At 42.6% G+C, this 26,438-nt stretch overlaps 1 protein-coding gene across 3 annotated transcripts in view; it reads left to right on the forward strand.

Annotated features, from left to right (window-relative positions):
- setd1ba (SET domain containing 1B, histone lysine methyltransferase a) overlaps positions 1–26,438 on the forward strand; it is a 42,740-nt gene that overhangs the window by 5,865 nt on the left and 10,437 nt on the right. For 2 of the 3 annotated variants that reach the window (XM_060908637.1, XM_060908638.1), the window contains 9 exons: positions 4,431–4,552; positions 7,093–8,010; positions 15,592–16,311; positions 20,016–20,195; positions 21,106–21,199; positions 22,056–22,267; positions 24,128–24,212; positions 24,536–24,901; positions 25,186–26,366. In XM_060908637.1, the coding sequence (XP_060764620.1) occupies positions 4,431–4,552; positions 7,093–8,010; positions 15,592–16,311; positions 20,016–20,195; positions 21,106–21,199; positions 22,056–22,267; positions 24,128–24,212; positions 24,536–24,901; positions 25,186–26,366 (3,878 nt within the window). The remainder of the gene's footprint in view (positions 1–4,430; positions 4,553–7,092; positions 8,011–15,591; positions 16,312–20,015; positions 20,196–21,105; positions 21,200–22,055; positions 22,268–24,127; positions 24,213–24,535; positions 24,902–25,185; positions 26,367–26,438) is intronic. The other variant, XM_060908639.1, reaches the window with a different exon arrangement.

Here is a 26,438-nt window from a genome sequence, read left to right on the forward strand (position 1 = left end):
ACTGAAATACTCTTGCAGATTTCTTCCCAAGTCTCTCTCTCTCTCTCTCTCTCTCTCTCTCTCTCTCTCTTTCCTCTCTTAAAGAGACAGAGTCCAATTGATTCCACAACTGTCAGATATACACTCTACAGTCAACAGCAAAAAAAAAAACCCAAACAAAACAAACCCTGACATTATGAATATACAAATAAGACACACACTACAGATTACTATTATTCCTTTTCTCTCTGATGTATGGAGTCAAAACACTTACATATAACGTCTGTTCAAAAAATTTTACCGAGAGGTGAACTGATTCTTGCAAATGTGGTTTTATTAACTTCTTAGTTTGAAAGATATTTCAGGTTAAAGTATAAAAATGTTCCCATTAGTATACTCTGAATGACTGACTGAGTTTTGGGAAAGTTTAATTCCTACTTCCAGCTGATGGTGTCACATTTCTGACCACTCAGCATTTTCTCTCTCTGTTTTTTTTGACCAATATTCCCTTCAGTTGGTAATCTACTTTGCACTCATTTTTAGTAATGCTGCTCTGATAAACTATGCAAAGATTGCCGTGAAAAATACATGCAAGCATTGCTATGAGAAAACATCCCCGAGCTTATAGTCCTGTAGAAAGGTTTTAGGCACATGTAAAGAAATGCTGTAGAGATCCCTTCTTACATTAAAGACTTCTGTAAACAGCAATAAAGTTAATATTTATTGTGGCAATCAGTAGTCTGTCATCAGTACAGTTTGCGGGTAATCCCTTAGAGCCAGCATTTTGTTTTGTTTTTATGTAGTAGCGGTCTATTATATAATGTCCTGCCTTCTTTACTGACTTTTTTTTTTTTTTTAACTGGAAAAGAAATGTTCGGAAATCAGTTTTTTACTGACCCGATAATGCGGGAGTTATAAAATGAACATCTGAGACAAAATTAGTATTAAGAAGGTTAGGATGCCTCAGTCTTTGCACAGTACTATAGTGTATATTCATTAGCTTTATTAAATTGAATGCATATAGTAAGTCATTTTCCAAAAATATTGGGAACACTAAAAGAACAAATATATCATACAAAATGTCTTAACTATAACAACAGAAATAAACAGTGGAAAAAACAGTAGTATTATAAGTTCATGGAATTATATTAATTTATAATATATTATTGTGCAAGAAAGTATTAGTAATGTGCAAGAAGTGTGCCAGTAGGACATTTTTAGCTTTCCCATCAGTATACAATTAACCAAAGTAAGAGACCATTTTTCAAATTAAAAAGCTCAGCGAATCTGTCTGGGAACTCCAGAGATTGCAGTAGAACTGGAGCAAGTTTTCAAGGAATCCTTAATACTTTATAAATTGAACAACAGTGTACGTACGACAACTGAAGCCTTTTTAAAAGCGAGGGATTGTCGCACCAAATATCTACTTGAATCTAGTTTTTACTCCGTTTACCTTTCTTTAAAGTAATTTTTAACATTTGGAACAACACAAACCTTAAAAACTATATACATATTAAAAATGTATGCAAAAATAAGACATAAATATCAAAAAGAAGTAACCAAAACAAATAGAGACAAATCACTTAGTATAGTATAAAATTATAGTATAAATTATATAGTGGAGAATAATTAACAATTATTCACCAAAGTCGAGGTTATTATTCAGCGATATTCACTGAGCCTGAGGTGGATAATTGTTTTCGTATAAATACACAGGTGATTATTTAAAAAAATTGTCTTTCAAATACATTTAAAAACAAAAAATCTTCAAAAGCAGCATGCAAATGTAATGCAAAGGGACTTGTCACTTATCTGTGCCGACTCACATAAAATACTTTTGTTTTGAAATGGATAAAACAAATCACAATCCCACCTTACCTTTGAATAGTTTTAGACCAAACTTCGTAGCATCTTTACTGCCTTTAGGAACAGCATTTTCTTTCATCATTTCTAATTCTGCCTCACTTACGGTGACAAAGCGATTGGCTGCCATTTTGCCAGAGTCGCTCAAGGTGATTATCGAGAAATGGTCCGAATTTCTCGACCAATCAGAGCACACAATTTTCGATAATCACTTCCATATTTATACTAATATAGTATTTATTAGTATACTCACCTCAACTTAACTTTGTCATTCTTCCACATACACAGTATACTGAAGAACAAAATGTCAATGGTCCAAGGTGCTTAAAAAGTGCAAACAAGTATCACGGCGAACAGTAAATAATATACAGAAGAACGAAATGCTGTTCTCAATGGACCAAGGTGTATTTTATATGAATACAAATAAAAAAATTATTATTAGAATAATTATTATTAATAATTATTAGAATAAATGTGCTAGTTAGGCTTTCGCTGCAGGCTACACATATCATGATGAATCTGTGTGACATTATATCCATTGTTACACTACCGTTCAAAAGTTTGGGGTCACCCAGACAATTTTGTGTTTTCCATGAAAAGTCACACTTTTATTTCCCACCATAAGTTGTAAAATGAATAGAAAATATAGTCAAGACATTTTTCTGGCCATTTTGAGCATTTAATCGACCCCACAAATGTGATGCTCCAGAAACTCAATCTGCTCAAAGGAAGGTCAGTTTTATAGCTTCTCTAAAGAGCTCAACTGTTTTCAGCTGTGCTAACATGATTGTACAAGGGTTTTCTAATCATCCATTAGCCTTCTGAGGCAATGAGCAAACACATTGTACCATTAGAACACTGGAGTGATAGTTGCTGGAAATGGGCCTCTATACACCTATGGAGATATTGCACCAAAAACCAGACATTTGCAGCTAGAATAGTCATTTACCACATTAGCAATGTATAGAGGTGGGGTTTACATTAGACCGTATCGGCGGATCATCAGATTAACGTTTTTAAAACGATTAGCGTGTACACAGCAACGCCAATACACGATTCGCGTGCACACAGCAACGCCAATACACGGATACGCTCTGCTCCGCAGGCATCCTGCGCTCCAAATCACTCCGCCCTGAACAGCGAGTGCCCTCTGGAGGGTGCGCACTCCGGCCCTGTGCAGCTCACAGAGCGCGCGAGTGAAGCGCACGAGCAGTGATTCGGGACTGAGCCGCTGTGTGTGTGATCTCAGTGCATATCAGGCATGCGCATCACTTACCACTTGCAAGTGGAAGGATGGCAAGCCTAAAGACAATCATAACTACACAATGGACAGTATTTGCATCAGTATTTGCAGTATTTTCATACTTTTATACTCTGTAATGAAAGGTGATACAAGGCGGAAGTCCGCGCCGTTTTTCAGCAGTCGCGTCACATGACCAACGCCAGCGAATCAGGAAGGTGGATGTCACAGTGACGTTGTCCAATGACGACGCCAGCTAGAGCTCAGCACAGCGTATCCGCGTATTCTCAATGTTTACACAGCACCGGACCAGACACGATCTGGATTGAATACGTGGACCCTGGCGGATTCCCGTTTCCCGGCGTTTTAATGTAAACGGACAGTGCATCCGCGAAGAAAACGAGACAGATACGGTCTAATGTAAACTTGGCCAGAGTGTATTTCTGATTAGTTTAAAGTGATCTTCATTGAAAAGAACAGTGCTTTTCTTTCAAAAATAAGGACATTTCAAAGTGACCCCAAACTTTTGAACGGTAGTGTAAGCTAGTGAGACAGTATAATCTTATACTTGTAAAGAGATGACAGCTGCTTACTTTTTATCTTTTGCACATTTCTCATCATCTTCTTTCCTCTTTTTCCTAAACTGGACCCCTGATGGCTGACGCTAGCCCTTTTCTTGTCCTTTTGTGTTGATTTGGCACTCAAGCATCACTACATTACCCCTCACCCAGCACTGTCAACCAAAAGTCAAGACTAAACCAGTAGATCACCTTGGTGACATACAGACTGACTTTTTATATTATTCTTAATGATTTTGCACAAACCAGTAAAAATGCAGTAATATGTTTGTGAAATTATATCCTCGCAGAATTCTGAATAGATTGTGGTTTATTTGGTAGAATTTTGTCATGCGAGTCTGTATTAGTACTGTGTGCGCTATCTAATAGATTCCCCTACGTCAGGCTTCCAATGGGGAGGCCTGAGGTCATAGGTCAACCTACCCCCTCCCCATTTTGTACTTCTGAGTGGGAGACCAGGAAGTAGCCTGGCTGCCTAGCTCACAAACTAGAATCAGGGTGCCACTCGGACAGGTTAATTGATCCATTGGTGATATGATGTCATTGACGTGATGATGATGTAATGTGCAAATGAGCGATAGAAAACTGATTGCACAAATCTCTCTCTCTATATATATTTTTTTGTGTGCGCGTGCGCTGGTGCCCCTTGCTGCCCCAGGGAAATGCTGCCCCTAGGCAGCTGCCAATGCCTAATTCCGCCACTGCTTTTGCTATTAACTGAGAGTCCTGCCTGTGTGTGTGTGTTTCTGATCTCTGCCTTACCTGCTCAGGTGAGAACCGGCTGCGTTATGTCCAGCGACTGATAAACGGGAGCTTCACACCCCTGACAGTGCCAGTGGGAGATGAGGAGCCATGTGAGGTGTCCCCGCGCAGCCTGGCCGAGGCGCTGCTGGTAAACATCACATTACCATTCAATAAAGAAGTCAATAGAGAAGTCGATGGTGCCTCTGGACAGTTAATATAAGGCTTCCTTTTTGCACAGTAAAGTTTTAACTGGCATTTGTGGATGTAACTGCGTATTCTAGTGCTTGAGAAAGGGTTACCAAAGTAATCCCGAGCCCATGTGATTATATCCACTATAGATGAATGACGATTCTTGACGCAGTGCTGTCTGAGGGATCGGAGATCACGGGTGTTCGGCTTAGGCTTGCGCCCTTGCCCATTATGCACTGAAATTCCTCCAGATTTCTTGAATTGTTTAATGATATTATGCACTGTAGAAGGTGTAATATCCAAATTCATTTTATTTTTAAACATGTCAATAATATTCTCACGCATTTGTCGACGAACTGGAGATCCTCGGCCCGTCTTTACTCCTCAAAGACTAGGCCTTTCCTTGATACTGATTTTGTACCAGATCGTGATTACAGTCACCTGTTGACGTCACTCATTTCAAATCGCATCATTATTTAATTGTTTTACCTCATTACTAGCCCTAAATTGCCCCTGTCCCAAATTTTTTTGGAATGTGTTGCAGGCCTGAATTGCAAGAATGGATGTATATTAACAAATTAAACGAAGTTGACCAACAAAACATGAAATATCTTGGGTTCATACTGTCTGCAATGAAATACAAGTCAAAGTAAATTTACACTTGTGGTCAGAAGTTCACATACAGTGACATGAATGTCATCTTGGGTATGAATATCGTGGCAATATTTGGGCTTTCAGTAATTTTTTTTTTGAACTGTTCTTTTTCTGTGGCAGAATGCACAGCATACATCTTTAAAAAAACACTAGAATTTGGTGCACAAGTTTTAATTTTCTTTGGGTTTTCTGAAATCAACACAGGGTCAAAATTATACATACGGTACATCTAATATTTGGGTAAAATGTCTCTTTGCAAGATTCATCATGACCAAACATTTTTGTTTGCCATGAACAAGCTTCTGGCAGAATTCTAGTTGGATATTTCATGGCTCTTCATGGTAGAATTGGTAGAGTTCAATTACATTTTTTTTTTTTTTTTCTTGGCATGGACTCGACTTATAAGCACGGTCCATATATTTTCAAAAGGGTTGAAGTCAGGGCTTGTTTTAAGCTTAATGTTAGCCTGCTTTATTCTCCACAACCAGCTCTCATGCGTGTTTGGGTTCATTGTCCTGTTGTAACTCCCAAGTCGTGTTCAAGTTTCTGATGGTTTATGCTGAAGAATTCTGAGGTAGTCCTACTTCTTCATTATTCCATCCACTTTGTGCAATGAACCAGTTCCACTGGCAGTAAAACAGCCCCAGAGCATGATGATTCTACCACCACCACCAGCTGGTACAGTGTCCCTCTGTACATGGTGGTCATTGTGGCCAAACAACTCAATCTTTGTCTTATCTGACCATACAGCTATCCTCCAGAAGGCTTTTTCTTTGTCCGTGTGGTCAGCTTCAAACTTTAGTTAAGCTTGAAGGTGCCAATTTTGGAGCAGGGATTATTTCTTGGATAGCAGCCTCTTAGTCCATGGTGATCTGAACTGTAGACGGTGATCCATCAGCTTCCAGTTCATGGCAGGGCTGTGGCTATGGTGGTTCCCAGGTTGTTCCTGACCATCCAAGCCAATTTCCTTTCAGCTGAGGGTGACCGTTTGGGTTTTCTTGAAGCAAAGTGGCTTGGCAAAGTGACTACACCTCACAATAACTTGGATACAGTTGTTTGAACTGATCTTGGAATTTTGGAGCCATTTCTAAACAACTGCCGAGACATTCCAGAGTTGTGTATATCTGCGATCCTCTTTCTCAGATCTGCACTGAGCTCCTTGGACTTTCCCATTTTACTGTGTGTTGGTCAATCCAATGAGTGCTGTAAACAAACCCTTTTTTATGAAGGCACAGAGAAGCTACCAGCTGTAGTCAATCATGATCACTAACAGGAAGTTAAGAGACCTCGGCCTTGGCAAGATAAGAGACATTTTCAGAAGTTTCAGCACCTCTGAATTAATAATCTGAGTGAGTGTATGTAAATTTTTGACTTTGTATGTATAATTTTGACCCTGTGTTGATTTCAGAAAACCCAAAGAAAATTAAAACTTGTGCAACAAATTCTAGTGTTCTTTTTTTTTAATTAAAGATGTATGCTGTACAATCGTTCTGCCACAGAAAAAGAACAGTTCAAAGAAATTACTGAAAGCCCAAATATTGCCATGACATTCATATCACTGTATGTAAACTTCTGACCACAACTGTAAAAATCACTGCTTTTCTTTTTTTGTTTGTATTTTTCATACTGTCCCTACTTTTTCTGGTTTGAGGTTATACCTTGATTTAATTTGAGTTGATTCTAAAATGACTATTAGCATTTTGCACTTGAAGGTGCTATGCTGTTTAAAAAAATACGTTAATGGAGTAACTAACAAATAACCGAAACTTGCAGCCTTCATTGTAGTGCTGTGCTAACTACATCGTGTGTGTGTGTGTGTGTGTGTGTGTGTGTGTGTGTGTGTAGTCATCCTGTGAGCCGTTACGTCGTCTCTCTGAAAGTGGGTCCACCAGCACAAGCACCCCGCTCTCTATGGACACGGCATATTCAAGCCTTAGACAGGATGCTACGCCTCAATCACAGTCAACACCCATCACGCCCCGCCCTTCTGGTACACCCTTCTCTCAGGACTCTGCCTTCTCTGGCAGGCAGGGCACACCTACCTTCCAGCGCTCCCGGAGGCATGAGACCAAATTCCAGGACGCATACAACCGCCGTCCAGAGAGGCATTACGTCCATGGGGGTTACCGTGGCAATGCAGAGAAACCCAACCCGCCGCCTGAAACTCCACCCCCACCTATCACACCTAATTATAAGCCTGCATACTCGCCATACCAGCCCCCCATGCCCCCCGTTTACCCCCCTGCCGAGCCGCCCTTTCATCCGTCGGATTACAGACACCCTCCTCCTCAAGCCCCGCCCCCTACTACGCCAGAATTTCACCCGGAACCGCCTCCTATGCCTGAGGAAACGCGGCCTGCCACGCCAACCTCCTGCCCCTCCCCTTCCCCGGGCACACCCACACTGGAGGCAGAGCGCCACAGTCTGGACTCGCGCATTGAGATGCTGCTGAAGGAAAAACGCACAAAGTTGCCATTCCTGAGTGAGGGTGCAGACTCAGACGGAGATGTGCGCATGGAAGGCAGTCCCATCTCCTCCTCCTCCTCTCAGCTATCCCCCATCCCACCATCCTCTGCCACCCTCCGCACGCCCCGCCCACCAAGCACTGGCCTGGAGGATATTAGTCCCACCCCGCTGCCTGACTCTGATGATGACGAGCCTATTCCAGGCACTGCCTCTGCTATGCACCACCCACAGAGCGCCTCGCCATCAAGCACGCACAATGTGGGGGGGCCACATACCCCAACCGACAAAGTGGATCCGGTAAGGCTTGAGCTATAAATTCTTTTACATCTGTAAATATACAATGTGCGCTTTCAGTCAAATTTATCCTCTTGGCAAAAATAAAGATAAACGTAATATATGTAAAGCAATAAATTATATTCGTCAAAGCACACATATCTGTTCACCATGGATGTGTCTGTATTATGTAACAGTAAGGTTATAACCTCACCAAGTTTACCAAAGGAGTGTGTGTGTGTGTGTGTGTGTGTGTGTATATATTAGGGCTGTAACAATATGCGAATCGAAATCGCGATACGCAGAGCCACGATCCGTATCGCGATACAAGAAGGCAGAATCGCGGTACACCCTTTCAAACTTCTCCTCAGCCCAAAAACAGAGGCGCTTCCAAACTTCAATTTATGAATACTTTACTTTTTATTTAAATTACATTTTAAACTTACTTAAATTACTTTTATTTTTTTATATCTATTAGTAAGTCGTTTTTTCGCCGACCTGCGACAATCTTCTGCGAGTCACGCAACGTCCACACTCGCCACTGGCAGAGCATTCATTTCTTTTAAGCGGTCGCCATTCTGGTTGTGACGCGGGGAGCGAATCTGTAAACAAGCAGCTCATTGGCTGGCTAGGTGTGCCACAAGCCAATCACAATCACTTGACCGGAAAGGCATGCAGTGTTGCCAGATTGGGCAGGTTTAGGTGCTTTTTGGCTGGTTTTGAACATATTTTGGGGTGGAAAACGTTAGCAATATCTGGCAACACTGAAGGCATGTCTGCTTGGGCGGAAGCCTTCTGCGGCAGTTACATTTTGACACGCGAGCAATGTTTCACCATAAAAATTCCGTAATTTCCATCTGTTTTCCGCGATCACAGAAAATCATTGGCCCTATGAGAGTGAGACAGTGAGAGAGCCACCCCCCCAAAAAAAAATCTTAACGGATTTACACGATTTGGAAAAATGACTTTTTCAGAACCGAAAAAAACAGAGCTTCCGGCTCAACAGTATTATTTTGAGAAATAAAACAGTCTTTGGATATACATTTGTTCATTTTTGCATACATATTACTCATTCTCTGCAGTGGTCTGAATTATTTGTTATTAAATAGTTAATGTAAGTAAGTAAATGTTAATAAGTCAAATTAACTACTTTAAAAAACATTTTTAAAAAAATCGTGGGCGTATCGAATCGTGGGTCAAAAATCGCGATACGAATCGAATCGTGAGTTGGGTGTATCGTTACAGCCCTAATATATATATACACAACACACACACACAGGGCTCAAAATTCATATATTTTTTCACCAGCCAGCCGGACTAGCTACCTTCCAAAGTAACTCGCCAAACAGAAAATCAACTCGCCAAAATTTGTTCATGTATGAATTTTACTTCTGTCAAAAATAACGCAAAAGAGAGTAGTTACCATTGTTCATGACTAATGTGCATTTATTTCAAGACCCGAGTATTTTGATACTGTTGTTAAATACATAAATGAGAACAACACCGAGCACCATAATATAATATCAACAAATAATAATATATTGGAAAACTTGGCAACTTGGTGTATGAGTATTGAAAACAAATATACTTACTATCATGACTATAGCACCCAAAATATGTCCAACATGCTTTGTAGTGCTGCTGCCTTTCGTAATGACAGGGGGTTTTTTTTTGCACGCTTTATAAATTGCCATTTGCTGTTCCACGTCCTCCTCGCGATATCAAAAAAAATGCCAGATGGCTGACCCCTTACTAGTTCTTTTAGGAACCAATTCGTCCGCTTCCATTTTTAATTTGTCGCTGAAATTGACAGAGCTTACACGGTAGCCTATGCAGCACCAGCGATTGCACGAACTGAGTCAGCGCTGTAAACCGAAACTAGAAAATCTTCCCGCAAGTTCCTTTCAGCACCGAGATGTCGCCCGGGATTGGTTGGCGAGTGTGTGACGTTATTGTTTTTTTTACCCTTAGGCAGCCTCTCCCGTTACTGCCTGAGGGACAGGGAGAAAACCACCGGAAAATGTTTTAAACAAACGCAACAAACGCAAGTCGGCAGATGACCATAAAATACTCGATAGTTACGATATAATAATTTTATGTATCTCACACAGAATTTTCGGAGATATATCGAGTATATTCGATATATCGCACAGCCCTAGTCTGAATCTTCGCTTCATATATATTTTTTATTTTCAACTAGCCAGCCGGGCTGCCTAGTGACAGGAATTACCCGCCAAATGACAAATTAAGTCGCTTCGGGCGACCGGACCACCGCGAATTTCGAGTCCTGTATGTATGTGTGTGTGTGTGTATATGACAGGAATATCATTCGTATCAAAAATTGCATCTTCCCATCCTATATTGCGTGAATGTTCTCTCCAGACAGGAAGGTTGTAGCTCTGAATCTCAGAACATATAAAATGAATTTTAGTCAATCGAAATTTATCCAGATTCTTGGAAAATATTATAGCTACACCTCTTTTATTAACATGCAGGCTGACACTTTTGCATTCGTTGCTACGTACTCCGCTGACAAAATTTGAAAAGACATCCAAAGCATACATCATTTTGTCATGGTGGCGGATCTTGGATTGGTGTGTACTGGTGTAGAAAAAAAAAATGCTTTCGAAACACACCGTCATGACTCATGCATGTTTTTTGGTTTCTGTTTGCATGATTATGTCCAGACTGTTTAAAAACAAACTTATTCCCAATGCGGAACATTAGTAAATACTGAATTTTCAGAACCTGTCGATCACGCAAATTGTCAGGGTGCTGTGTAGTCTGGTTAACACCAGACCATATCACAAGTGAAATATGGTCTGGAATCCGCCTATTGAATTTCTCATAGGGGAGGTGTGGTTTACGATTGTCAACGGCCGTTTATTGGACGTTGCGAATGTCTATCATTTGGCGTATACGTAGCCCATGGCCAATCATGGCAGTTGTACCCGGTGACGTAGTTAGAGCGGCGAAGAAGAGAAGGAAAGAGAAAGAGAAGGCAAAACAAAAATAGGAAAACAATGGCACCGAACGATTACTGCCGTTTGTGTGTGCAAGACAAATATGAGAGAAGCTGGTTTGGTTCGTTTGGTTCGTATCGCTCGCCGGCATGTTAAATGTGATCCGTAAACAGTCCCAAATAAACTACAAGCTTCCGTTTGTCGAGTAGTACGCGTCACCGTCTTTCCACCCCTCCCCACTCTCTGATTGGCTCCCTAACTCAGGCGAGCCTTTAGACCATAGTTTCCATGCTGTCTTTTCAGATCGGAACGATTGTGCAAAGCAGCACGGGATTTCCCAGGCTAGGTGCTGTGTGGTATCTAAGCATATTGCAGCTCTAACTGCAGCTCTAACTGCAGCGCCCCCTAACGACCTCTTGGCCCATTGGACCTCTGTATGAATGTAAAGAGGGCTTATCCAAAATATTTGACATGACAGGTTGACACAGTGAATTTTTCTTTGTGACAGTGTGTACGTGTGGATATAAGGAGGGTTTTAGGACCCTGTGGAAACGCAGTAGTTGGTGTAGGAAGTTGTGAAATCTGTCTGAAACAGCACTGAACATAACATCATAAAACATGTGCTCCTCTACCTTTGTGTGTTTAATGAACTGTGTTTGACAAATGAATAGCAGGTTATAAACACAAATTCGTCAGTAAATCGGAACAGTAAAGACGACATTCGCTGTTCGACAGATAGCTTTCTTTGGAATTAGGATGAAAGACTTTATTTCTTTCTCCAAGAAATCACATGTGGTGAAGGAAATTATCATATAACATGGTTATAAAAACAAATTGTAGTTTTTCTGTACGTTTTGTAGCTATTGTCCGAAATTCAGGTTGCTTTTTGGTGCGTGCTGTAAACCAGACACCAAAACAAAAATGGGGGGGGGGGGATTAGGTTTGTGTGTATAAATATTACATTGCAGGTATTTAGCAGACACTTCTACAATAGTTGCTATGAAATATAATCCAGAACAAGACAAATATGATAAGCTCTGATAAGACTGTGATTGTTACGATATCAATTACACGCATGAGACAGTGTACAATTTTAATGTTGACTGCTGTGTATAACTAAACATGCTCGTGGGTGTAAGTGAGCCTTACTTTCTGGAAGTAAACACTAAGCGCTCGCTTCGTGTGTGTGTGTGTGTGTGTGAGCAGAGCACTTTCAGTTCCTCTCTACCACATCAGGGTGTTGCAGGAGGAAAGACAATGCCTGGCCGTTTACTGCTGCACTTCCTGTTGAGCTAGTGCGGCTGCATTTCTCCTTCCTCCACCTAATACACAATGCAGTATCCAAGCCCCCAGAGTGCGTGCTAAAAAAATGCTCAGCCTATTTAATTCATCAAGCGCATTCATAACCGCAGATAAAAGTTTACACTTTATTCATAACCACAAAGTGCATACGTATTGGTATATTAATAGCATCACGCTGTATCTGAGCTGTGGATTCTATAATGCAGGGCTTCTTAAGCTTTTTATAGACCCGTTTAACTGTAAAATAAATTCCATGGACAAGTGTCTGTCTTGTTCAGTCCGAGTGACCAGTCAGACTGGCTAATAACGCGAAGAACTTTAATTTTTATTCTGTCCACATCACTGAGCTCTGTATAAAATCTAGCGAGCTCACGGGCAAATCAGAATGAAGCGAGCTGGCTGCCATCTTACCACTCCCATCGCGGAGCGGAACTGTCATTTAGACTACTGGAAGCTACACAAGATTGGACAAGTTATTTATGTAGCTGGTGAGAAAAATTAGAAGAAAAAATGTGCAGCAGTGAACTGTACAAATCATCAGGTCAAAGGTTGTGGACGGACAGTTCACCTGCGAGTATCGATATATAATATAACTAAATATATAATATAAAATATATATTTATTTTATTATGATATAATATATAACCTTTCTCTTTTATACATTTCTTCTTCTTTATAAGGAAGAAGAAATGTATGAAAGAGAAACATACACTGTATAAGAGAAAAACTGAAATAATCTCTGTAAAAATAATTATAGTAGTAAAAGAGAGCCATTCAAAAAAAAAAAAGATCAGAGACTGAACTGGAAAAGGGGAAAAAAAAACAATTACAGCGAAGGGGAGTGCTATAAAGATGTATAAGGAGTGTGGGTAGAGTTGAGAAAATAAGGAGGTAATGAAAGGGAAAAAAAGTCAGGAGATACTTTTCTTGGGGCAAATTTGATCGGATACCGCAGTTTAACACACGAGCCAAATACGCGCGATGGGAGTGCTTAATATGGCGGCCAGATGGCTTCACTCGTCTCTATAGCGGGGAATAGGCTATGAGCTCTCCAGATTTTATATAGAGCTCAGAGATCCACATTCACTGGATAGGAGCAATCGATTGGCTACTCTACTACTGGGCTATCAGCTCAGATCTCGTGAGTAGAGAAAAAAAAATTGGCGGAGCGTGTTGCTGAACCAACCAAGGACGAAATAAAAACTCTACTTGAAAACAAAACCTCAGAAAATACAAAAATAAAAAGCAACAAAATATGGAATGAAAGTATCCCCCCCCCCAAGAATTATTTTAGCATTTTTACAAATTAGCAGAAATGATTTTTGTCGGGGGCGGCACGGTGGTGTAGTGGTTAGCGCTGTCGCCTCACAGCAAGAAGGTCCTGGGTTCGAGCCCCGGGGCCGGCAAGGGCCTTTCTGTGTGGAGTTTGCATGTTCTCCCCGTGTCCGCGTGGGTTTCCTCCGGGTGCTCCGGTTTCCCCCACAGTCCAAAGACATGCAGGTCAGGTTAACTGGTGACTCTAAAATTGACCGTAGGTGTGAATGTGAGTGTGAATGGTTGTCTGTGTCTATGTGTCAGCCCTGTGATGACCTGGCGACTTGTCCAGGGTGTACCCCGCCTTTCGCCCGTAGTCAGCTGGGATAGGCTCCAGCTTGCCTGCGACCCTGTAGAAGGATAAAGCGGCTAGAGATAATGAGATGAGATGAGATGAGATTTTTGTCGGACGTTTTGTATTTACTGAATTTGCAAAAAATAAAAATGCTCTGTTTCTCAAAATCCAGTGAATGTGAATAGAATAAAATAGTTAGTCCACTCAATCTTATCACACATGGCTTATAGCCAACTTGGTGCTATGCACCTCGTCGGCTATCAGCTCTTGTACGACTCATTTTCGTGGAATAACTGTTAAAAATAACTTTGATAATGGTGGGTTGTGATTTTCACCAGAGTAACAAAGTTTAAAAAAAAAATTATCCCAAGCTGTTCTTCACAGTCTGCTGAGGCTCCTTGGACCTAAATAGGATAAAATGTTTGAGCTTTTGTAGCTGTTTGTAGAAAGCGAATTTAGTCGAATAATATATAAATTTTAATTTTCATTATTAAGTCATTTGAAGGCTTCGCTACTACTTTAATGTTTTAAGTGTTCTGTCGGGCCCCGTATGTTTCAAAATCTGTTTCTCCTTATTGTCTGACAAAATCCCTCTGCCAAAACAGCTCTGCTGAACATGTATACAGTCCTGTGCAAAAGTCTTAGGCACCCTATTTATTTATTTTTCATACAAACTTTGTTATAGATTTCTATTTTATGACTTCTACATTATCGAGTCGGTACAGAAACATTTTAGAGTCCAAACGTTCGTTTTCCAGCACAAAATTAAACGTTACAGGGAAAAAAAATTTGTATCTGAGCAGCATATTACATAAAAGAGCACTTTTCAGATGAAAAAAGAAAACATAATGAAGGCTACTGGGTTTTGGTGCAAAATGAAGACGCGAGTGTGACCGTCAAAGTGTCCAGAAGAACTGTGGCTGGTTCTGGAAGATGCTCAGTAAAACCTACAGCTCATTTCCGCATAAAACTGCACTCAGTTTACTTGAGACTACAAAATTTTTAAAGCAAAGGGTCGACTCACACCAAATATCGACTTCGTTTCATTTATTATGGCTTACTGTTGTTTATAGTATTCTTTTAATGTTGAAACATTTCATTTCATAATTTTTTTTTAAAGCCATTTTTGGTCTACAGCATTTCTTTACGTGTGCCTAAGTCTTTTGCAGAGTACTGTATGTTCTGTGAGATGTGAAGATGTACATGGTGAATAAGTTACACGTCTTATAATGTACTCTTTTTAAGATTAAATACAGATTTGTCTGTATTCAAGAGCAAATCAGTCGGTGTTGAGACATTAGGCGTGCTGTCTTCGGACTGATCTCAGCCTGAGGTCACATCAAAATCTCATTAACACCGGCTTTAGCTTCAAACTGGTCCTGTACACTTGTACTGTACAATGTGTCTCATAAATATACTTTACATCTCTCATGTATACTGTATATGCCAGTGAGTTTAATGTATGTTTTGTATTTTTGTCATCTCCTTGGTCTATTTGTTCTTTTCTCCTTTTTTCAGGATGTTTGTTTTATAGAAAAGTGTTAATATGGACAAATTTGTAATCATTCTACTCTGATTTCCTGTTTATGGGAAAATGACATTAATGGAGAAATAAAAGTACAAAAAAAAATCATCAAGTCACAGTAAAAGGAGAAAATTCTGGCATATCGTGTGTGTGTGTGTGAATTTTACTTACCAAAATCTTATATTTCTATGTCTCACTGTCTCCAGGGTAACCAGTCATCAGGGGAGGATATGGAAATCTCTGATGATGAGATGCCAGGCACGCCCATCTCCAGCGACTGCACGAAGGGCATTGTGGTGAACTCGGCCGTGTCTCCGATAGCCCCTCAGTCCATGCCGCTCCCAATGCCTGGCTTCCCCCCTCTACCCCCTCCACAGCCTGCATACCCCATGCATCCTGCTCACATGCCCCCCCATCTCCCTGCCCCACCCCCAATGCTGCCCCCAATGCCTCCGTACCCACCAGGCATGATGGCCATGATGCCTGTGGAGCTGATGAGCTGTTTGCCACAGTGGGGCAGCGTGCACATGTCATTCCAGATGCAGACGCAGATGCTGAGCCGCATGGCACAGAACCAGCGTGCTTACCCTTACCCACAGTTTCTAGGGGGAACAACAACTGCAAGCACGGGTGCCATGCAGTTCGGCAGTCCCTACCCACCATTGTCCATGGTGAACACTCCCAGTGGTGGACACGGGCAACCCTGGCCTTTACCCAGCATGCCCAAGTTTAACCCATCAGTGCCACCACCTGGCTACGAGCCAAAGAAAGAAGACCCGCACAAAGCCACGGTGGACGGCGTGCTCATGGTTATTGTCAAAGAGTTGAAGGCCATCATGAAGCGAGATCTCAACCGTAAGATGGTGGAAGTGGTGGCCTTCAGGGCCTTTGACGAATGGTGGGAGAGGAAGGAGCGCTCTGCCAAGGTGGGCATTCTGTCACCAATCATTAAAGAAATACTTGACATATTTGATAGGAGAGGCAGAAACGCACTGCTACAGCTTTTCATCACTGAAAATACATGTAAATATCCAGATGTTTTCTTTAATATATTCTATATTCATTACTGAAATTAGTTCTTTTACATTAATTCACTTGTATTATAACTGCTATATATTGTTCTCTCACCAGCCTCTTCCCCCCCCCTTTTAAAGTTAATATATGGAATTTAAAAAGTGTCAATACAAAAAAAAAAAAAATCCAGCTTACATGTTAAAGGAACAGTCCACCGTACTTCCATAATGAAAAATGCTCTTATCTGAATTGAGACGAGCTGCTCCGTACCTCTCCGAGCTTTGCGCGACCTCCCAGTCAGTCAGACGCAGTCAGACGCGCTGTCACTCCTGTTAGCAATGTAGCTAGGCTCAGCATGGCCAATGGTATTTTTTGGGGCTGTAGTTAGATGCGACCAAACTCTTCCGCGTTTTTCCTGTTTACATAGGTTTATATGACCAGTGATATGAAACAAGTTCAGTTACACAAATTGAAACGTAGCGATTTTCTATGCTATGGAAAGTCCGCACTATAATGACAGGCGTACTAACACCTTCTGCGCGCTTCGGCAGCGCGTTGATATCTGAGCTCCGTATCAATGCGCTGCCGAAGCGCGCAGAAGGTGTTAGTACGCCTGTCATTATAGTGCGCACTTTCCATAGCATAGAAAATCGCTACGTTTCAATTTGTGTAACTGAACTTGTTTCATGTCACTGGTCATATAAACCTATGTAAACAGGAAAAACGCGGAAGAGTTTGGTCGCATCTAACTACAGCCCCAAAAAATACCATTGGCCGTACTGAGCCTAGCTACATTGCTAACAGGAGTGACAGCGCGTCTGACTGACTGGGAGGTCGCGCAAAGCTCGGAGAGGTACGGGGCAGCTCGTCTCAATTCAGATAAGAGCATATTTCATTATGGAAGTACGGTGGACTGTTCCTTTAAAGAAAGATAGTCCTCAGTTCTGAAGACTTTCCTGCTTTGTGGTGATAAATTACTGACTTTTACAAAGCACTGACACTGGACACTCCATAAATCGTGAGGTTAACTTCAGCTTAGAGAAAACATCACCATATCATAGATGGATAGATATTTATTTATTTAAATAACAACACATCTGTTTATTGGTTTGTTACTAGTCTGGATTATGTGGAACATCTGCCATAAGAGTCCCTTGTTTCTATAGAACAGTTTGAGTTACAGCCAGCACTAGAGTACTGTGTGGGCGGCATGGTGGTGTAGTGGTTAGCACGGTTGTCTCACAGCAAGAAGGTTCTGGGTTCGAACCCAGCGGCTGGCGGGGGCCTTTCTGTGTAGAGTTTGCATGTTCTCCCCGTGTCTGCGTGGGTTTCCTCCGGGTGCTCCGGTTTCCCCCACAGTCTAAAGACATGCAGTTAGGTTAATATGGGACGGCCTTGGGCTGAGGTGCCCTTGAGTGAGGCACCGAACTCCCAACTGCTCCCCGGACACTGTTAGCATGGCTGCCCACTGCTCTGGGTATGTGAGTGTTCACTGCTTCAGATGGGTTAAATGCAGAGAGGAATTTCACAAGTGTGTGATGAATAAAGTTGTGCTTTCTTTCTTTAAAAGTCTTAGGGTAGTATCTCACTGGGCTGTGACAGCCCGGGACTAGTTGGAGACACAACAATTGCGATAAAATATGCGAATTAGCGACAGTTTTCACTTGGAATCACACTGAATTGATATTCGCATATTTTACCGCAATTGGTGTGTCTCCAACTAGTCGCAGGCTGTCACAGCTCGGCTTTCCCTCAGCAGGCAGGGAAGTAGAGGAAGCCTCACGGAAACTGACTTGAGAAGGGTTCGCGACGGCTTTGCGACACCGGCGACGCATTTGCAGCTATTTTGAGAGAAATTTTGTCGCACGAATTTTTTGAACATGTTCAAAATTTCAGCGACGAAGGAGCGACACTTTGCGACTCATGCGAGGAAATTGAGAAGCCCCGCGAATGTTTCAAGACACTTTTGAAACTCTCTCGCGAATGACGTTCGCAATTTGCCGCAAGCTGTCGCAGCCCAGTGAGATACTGGCTTTAGACACATGTAAAGAAATGCTGTAGACCAAAAATGGCTTAAAAATAATGAAAAGTTTCAACAGTTAAAAAAAACCAAACAAAAAACCTATAAACAGCAGTAAGCCATAATAAATGAAATTTGGTGCGAGTCGACCCTTTGCTTTAAAAAAAAAATAGTCTCAGGTACAGTGAGTGCAGTTTGATATGGAAATGAGCTGTAGGTTTTACTGAGCATCTTCCAGAACCAGCCACGGTTCTTCTGGACACTTTGACTGTCACACTCGCTTCTTCATTTTGCACCAAAACCCAGCAGCCTTCATTATGTTTTCTTTTTTCATCTGAAAAGTGCTCTCTTATGGAATATGCTGCAATACAATTTTTTTTTTCTGTAACATTTAATTTTGTGCTGGAAAATGAATGTTTGGATTTTAAAATATTTTTGTACTGACTTGATAATGTCAGTCATCAAATAGAAATTTATAGCAAAGTTTGTATGAAAAAAAAAATAGGGGTGCCTAAGACTTTTGCACAGGACTATATGTCCGAGCCGAGCCATGGTGTTATGCAAAAAGAATATACACCTTCTGACCACAAGATTCAGGGATTCACCCACACTGTGACTGCACGACTCAGACAGTTGTTCCGACTGCAACATGAGCGAAAGTTTAATATGAATGCGCTTGTTCGAATAGTTTGTTTCTATAGTAACAGCTCGGACACAGGGACTTGTAAGGCAAACACTTCACGTAATTTAATATTTTAAAAAAACCCACAAAAAACAACGTTTTCTGACGACGTAAAACGTAGAATTGTTGATGTGATGACGATTTTTGTTATGAGGCGTACGTATAGAAACATTTATAGAAAGAGCCTCTTTTGTAAGCACTTTGTAACGAAGTTTCCAAGCTCAGGAAAGTCTACAGGACTGACTCAAGACAGCAAACTGTCTCTTCTTTTTTTTTTGGGGGGGGTGCGAGAGAGACGAAAGACTGACTATCACGGCTGTGACATAAGTGAGAACAGTAACTAACTTGTTTCTTGGACATTCCACAACATTAAATCTAACAAACTATTCAAATGCACTGTGTGTCGTTCAGCAATTAATTAAACATTGTAGTGTTGGCTTCTTAAGAAGCTGATTAAGATAATGCCAATAGTGTGCAAAGCGTCATCAAGGTAAACGATGGAAGAATCTGAAATATGAAACATTTTGTTTTTTCACCCTTTTTTTTAAATTTACCACATAATTCCTTATATGTTTATTTCGTAGTTTTGATGTCTTCAGTATTCTTCTACAATGTAAATAATACAAAATAATCCAAATACAGAAAATCCTATGAATGAGTAGGTGTGTACAAACTTTTTTTGTTTTGTACTGTAATAAACTCAATGCTTTATAAAGTTAACGAATTACTGCATAAAAACTGACTTTAGGAATTTAGAATGTGGATGCAGCAACTTCTTTTTAAAAAATGATGCTCATTCATGAACAAACTTGTGTATGTAGTATTAATCACTCACTGCAGATTTATTTTTGTTGGTGATTTGTATACATTGTTCCTCATTCTTTTTCTTTCTTTCTTGCTTGTTTGTGTCTCAGGCGACGTCCACCCCAGTGAAGGCAGGTGAGGGTAAGGAGGATGATAAGGAGCGAGTGAAACCGAAAGAGACACTGACACCTAGTCTGTTGGAAACCTGGAGTAAAGGCGAGGGTCTTGGTTACGAGGGCATGGGTCTGGGGATCGGCCTGCGAGGCGCCATCCGTCTTCCATCCTTCAAGGTATGGATCATCCAGTGTGTGTATACCACATGCAAATGCTGTCATATGGAGAATAAAGAAAGTGAAAGCTCACAGAGAACACACTCCTACACCTGTTAGTTTATGGCCGATCGGTTATAGGGCCCGTTTACACGAGGACGCTGTCGGGTAAAAACGACTAAATATTTTATCGGAAATGCCTTTCGTCTACACGGGGACGGCGTTTCCGAGGCTGAAAAACGGAAAAAATTGAAAACGCCTTCCAGAGTGGATAAGTTAAAAACAGCCCCCGTTGCATATCCGTCTAAACTACCCAATACGCGAAACTCTGCTCGGATCTGCTCACGTCGGGTACGCATTTACGTCATACATGTGTCATATACTGTACATGCCAGCCCGGGAAGTAAGAAAGTAAGTAAAAAAGTAAGAGCATGTCTGATCACATCGATCCAACGGACCTTCAAGCTGCTCTGGCAGCTTTAATAAACGTCCAGGAGTCCTTCGAACATCTATACCGAATCTGCACATATACCGGTAATGAACAGAGGCGGGTATAGCATGCTCTTACTTTTTTTACTTACTTTCTTACTTACCCTAGCCAGAGTAGTCAAAGTTTTTGCGGCGCAGATGTGCAGATCAGACAAAACGGAAGACGTTGCGCATGCGTGCAAACATAGCGGAGGTCTTTCACAGCACCACCTAGCTGCCTGGCATGCACATCCAATTGAATTCCACACATTTATGCGTCACCGTATAGACGCAGATTTCCTCCTTGAAAACGGTCGTGTAGATGCGGAAAAAAAGTGAGAACGAAAACGGACTTTTGCGTTTTTGTTTCAGACCGTCCCCGTGTAAAGTGGGCCATAGTTTGCCTTTAAACAGGTAAATAATAGGGTTTGGGGTTTTTTTTTGGTGTGTGTGTGTGTTCCAGGTGAAGAGGAAAGAACCTCCAGACCCTGTCTCCACAGGAGAGAGTAAGAGAGCTCGGCCGTCCACGCCTGTAGACGATGAGCTGGAGGATGAAGGTGAGAGTGACATCATTCTGTAGTACGGCTCACTTCACCTTGTTCATTTTGAGGGTCATTTAAACCGCAGCTAGTGTTTAAAAAAGGTCTGACAATCTGGGTGATATCTGAGGCGACATGCGCAACTTTCTGTAGTACAAACAAACAACCGTCTCAAAATTTCCTTCATGTTCCTCATCTCATCTCATTATCTCTAGCTGCTTTATCCTGTTCTACAGGGTCGCAGGCAAGCTGGAGCCTATCCCAGCTGACTACGGGCGAAAGGCGGGGTACACCCTGGACAAGTCGCCAGGTCATCACAGGGCTGACACATAGACACAGACAACATTCACACTCACATTCACACCTACGGTCAATTTAGAGTCACCAGTTAACCTAACCTGCATGTCTTTGGACTGTGGGGGAAACCGGAGCACCCGGAGGAAACCCATGCGGACACGGGGAGAACATGGAAACTCCGCACAGAAAGGCCCTCGCCGGCCACGGGAATCGAACCCGGACCTTCTTGCTGTGAGGCGACAGCGCTAACCACTACACCACCGTGCCGCCCCCTTCATATTCCTATAAACATTAATATACACCCATTATTGTTCCCAGATGAGCTGGTTTTTTTGTGTGTATTTCAGAAACTGAAATCTCCTGGGATTTTCACAAACACAAACTGTCTAGAGTTTACACAGAATGGTTAAAAAAAAAATACAAAACAGCCAGTGAACAGCAGTTCTGCAGGCAGAAACACCTAGTTGCTATCTGAGGCTACAGTGGGCGCAGGCTCACTGAAACTGGACAGTTGAAGATTTACCTGTTAATAATGTCGGAGGTGTTCAGCATGCGCTGACGAAGTGTGTGTTTTTAGAGTCGGAGAGAGTAGACGCCCCCTCAGACAGCACCCGAGTGGATGACGCATCCTCCACCAAGCGAAGGCACGCCCGTCCTGTGGAGCTGGACAGTGAAGGAGAGGAGGAAGAGGACGAGGAAGAGGAGGAGACAGGCAGGGAGGAGTCATCTGTGTCTGAGCAAGAGGATGAGGCCGATGAAGATGTCTCCGAGAGACTGTCCACTAGCAAGGTTGGAACCTTCGGAGTAAAAAGTCTGTTTAGAAACATAATACGCCACATTTTATATATAGTAGCGCTATATTCAGTCATATGTCCCAAACCACTTGCCCTTCCAAAAGTATTGGAACCGCAGGGCCAGTTCTATCGTTTATGCTATACACTGAAGACGTTTGAGATCAAAAGACGAATGAGACAATAGGTCAGGGTCTCAGCTTGATTTTCCTGATCTTGACATCTAGACATGTTAAACAACTTGGAACGTGGCATCTTTTTATTTGAAGCCACCTGTTTTTCAAGCGATCGAAAATACTGGAACATGTGACTGGCCTGTGTTTCGTGTTGCCCTGGTGTGCCGTGTTAGATTTGATTGATTGTTCAGACAATTAATAGCTATGAATATCTATTCTTGGTTTGAGCCCCGGGTTTCGCCTGTGAAGACAGCATTTGTTGTTAAAAAGGCTAAACCAACCTGAACACCAGAGAGCTGTTTATGGGAGACAATTAAACTATTTTGAAGCTAAGAAAAGGGGGACTTTGATCAGAGCCATTGCACATGCATTGGGCATAGCTAATGCCGCTTTTCCACTACAAACGCGGCTGAGCCGTGCCGTGCTGAGTCGAGCTGAGCGGGGCTGTTGGAGTTGCATTTCGACTACAACCGCGCTGAACCGTGCTGGCTGGAAGTGGGTGGACACATTGGGTGGAGTTAGCGAAAGTGGGTGGACGTCACGTGATGTCGTTAAGCAGCGCAAACAGTGACATCAGTGAGCTTTTAAGCGGTAGTCTCACGACCCGAATAGTAAACAATAAACATGGAGGACATGGAGTCGTTAGTGTTGCTGGTCTTGGTGCTGTGGCTTGTTGTCACCGACAACGCCAACAGATACTGGCAAGAGCGTATAGATGAGGCGAGGCGCATAAGGCTTCAGAAATTCTCGTAATTCGTAATTATTCTTCTTCCGGGTTTGCGGTGTTTACAGATCCCAGCGTGCTCGCGGGGCGTGTGTGGGCATGTGAGGACACTCCTCCTCACCAATCAGTGCACAGGGGAGTGTCTGCTCACGCCCCCAGCCTCACTCGGCTCGCTTTGGCTCGCTTCAGCCCCACTCCAAAACGGTGCGAGTTTTAGGGGCTAAGCAGGGCTGAAGCGAGCTGAGTTGTGCTGTTTTTTGGTAGTCGAAACGCGAGCCGTGTCAGGCTGAAGTGAGCTGAAGCGAGCTGAAGTGAGCTGAAAAAGGGTAGTGGAAAAGGGCCATAATACAACGAGACCTTCAATGATGGCATAGCTCACTCCGACCCTGTCTAGTCCAGAAGGAACAATCTAAAGTGGGCCACCTTGCGCAATAAATGTTGCAAGCTATATACACTATATAGAAGCTATATACACCCTCGGAATACCGACCTATTTGCCAGAAAGAATCCAAAACGGCAAGGTGATTTTTGTTGAACTGCTCATTAAGGCTTAATTAGTCCATAAGTTCAATTATGCAAAGTTGGGTAGAAGCTATATGCACCCCAGGCAGACCTACCCTACTGCCAAAAAGAATAAAAATGGTGAATTGAGAGAGAAGAAGTGATTTTCGTGAAATGTGGACGATGACGGACAACACATGATGGCGTAAGCTCATCGCCTGTCGGCCGGATGAGCTAATAACATGGACTGTCTTTTTGGGTTTTACATCTTTTCATTTGAAACCCAAAATCTCTTCAATGTATAGCAAAAACAAAAGAATTGATACTCCTAACAGTAACAATACTCAGGCTGCATATTACTGTACTACATAGGCGACATTCTGTTTGTACTGTACTATGTGGATTGGGACACAACTCATGCCTGTGTTTCTCTCTGTGTCTGATGTGGATTTTGCAGGAGGCAGAAAAGGATAAGGAAGATGACGATGAAGATGTGAGCGAGTCTGAGAGCGAGAGCAGTTCTTCTGACTCGTCTGATGAAGGTACAGAGCGAGAGTCTTAATATAGAATTCATTTCGCCTGTTATTTCTAATTATCTTTACCCAAAATGATCTACTTTTGCATTTTCCCAAATCTCAGAACACAAATTATTCCAAAGAGGATTCTTGATAATCGTTATTTTGTGTGTTTATACAGTGTGTGTGTGTCCGTCCCCCCCCCAGTGAGTGTGTTCTCCATAATATATCATGATACATTAGGGCTAACGCTGGAAACGGCTGAGGGACATTTTATTAAGTGCTAGCTTATATGCTGTTAAAAGACACTGTATTAGCTAAAGGTGCTTCATTCTTGCGTCTCTGATCAGAATCCGGCAGGTCATCATCATCCTCTCAGTCCGACTCCTCTGAGAGTGACAGCTCCTCCGACTATGAATCCAGCTCGGATGAGAAAGAGGAGGAAGAGGAGGAGGAGGAGAAAAAAGCACACGAGATTGCCATGGACACGGACGATGAAGATAAAGAAGTAGTGCCGTCGTCGTCGTCATCTTCCTCGTCCTCATCGTCGTCGTCCTCTGATGAAGAGGAGGATACAGAGATGAAGGCTCCCAGTACACCTGTTGCTCCTGTGGAAGAGGAGTGTGAGGTGGAATCGCTTGAGGCAGAGGAGGCAGCGAGTGCCGTCACTGCCGCTCAGGACAATCTGCAGCGGCTGTCACCTAAAGGAAGCAAAGGTTATCATTTCATTCACATTTTACCAGACACTCAAACCTGAAGGGTCTTGGGATTAATAATAATAATAATAATAATAATAATAATAATAATTACCATACCCTCTATTTAAATATGTACGTACGTGTTGGCTTGTGTTAGCAGGTTTCTGTCTAGTTAAGATCAGTGAGCTAGCTAGTCGTTTTTGTTAGCTAGGCCACCGGTTTGTAAAGAGCATTTTGCTTTGCCTTATTTTCCACAAATCTACACATATTAAATCCAGATTTGTTCGATTTCACATTTTCAGCAGAAGAGTTGGACGTTGACGTGGACGTAAGCAAAACGGAACCCCACCTGGAGGCCGTGAGGACTCTAAGGCCCCCAACCCCGCCCCATGCAGAGGAAGAGGAAGTGCCTAGAACTCCAGGTCGTGATGTTTCTGCCCCTTCAGAGGCAGATACACCCACCATTCACCTGCCCCTCCCCGCTGCTCATTCTATCCTTCCAACCCCACGCCTCTCGAGCGATGAGGACGTTCCTCGCACACCGGGCCGTGACCTTCCCCGCCGTTTCAGCAAATCGCAGAGCAGCGAAACGGCACCTACGACACCTACCATACCTGCTACACCTAGCACGCCTAGTGAAGCCCCGCCCACAGGAAGCAGCTTGTCACTCAGTAGCCCGTTCCCTTACCCATTGCTCAGCGCAGGCGTCCCTCCTACACCTGGCCGGGATCTGAACTTTACCCCGGTTTTCCCAGACTCCCCTGCCTCTCTTCCTCTTCACAGAAAGTCCTCATCTGAAAAGCCAGTGTTCAAAGAACCTGGCAGTGCCACGTCGTGTTCCTATTCCCCGCTTCCTCTTGTTCCACCTACCTGTTTAGATGCTGCTACTGTGCCAATTAATCAGCACGTTCCACTCATAGAACTTTCCGTGCCCGATGATTCTGCTTCCGCAAAGAAGAAACCGGGCCGACCCAGAAAGCCCGCCGTTGTTGAACCTGAGGATGCCCAAGAACCTCCTGAGGCAATGATGGTGCTTCCTCCAGATCTCCCAGTGAAGAACCTGTTACCTGAATGTGAAGCAATACCAGGAGTGCTTCGAGGGGCAGATGGCTCCGCAGCATTGGCTCAGAAGGAGAAGGAGGAAAAGGTGGAAAAGAAACATGAGGAAATTAAGAAGGACATGAAAGTGGAAGTGCATGATATGGAGCAGACCGTTCTCTTTGAAGAGCCACTACAGAAAACACGGGGTCAGAGGCGGAGCTGGGAGGAGCTCCTCCTCTCCATGCACCTGCCCGTGAGGTCACCGCCGCGGCGCACTTTCCTCCCACGGTCTGAGTTTGAGGAGATGACCATCCTGTATGACATCTGGAACGAAGGCATTGATGAGGAGGATGTACGCTATCTCAAAATCACCTATGATAAAATGTTGCAGCAGGATAACGCCCACGACTGGCTCAACGACACACTCTGGGTTCCTCACCCTCATATCCTTTACTGCTAAACACTTCAGCATACTAATAACCTGTAGTGTAATCTTTCCATTCAACAGCGGTGT

This window comes from Neoarius graeffei, chromosome 25 (assembly GCF_027579695.1).
Source record: "Neoarius graeffei isolate fNeoGra1 chromosome 25, fNeoGra1.pri, whole genome shotgun sequence".
NCBI lineage: Eukaryota > Metazoa > Chordata > Actinopteri > Siluriformes > Ariidae > Neoarius > Neoarius graeffei.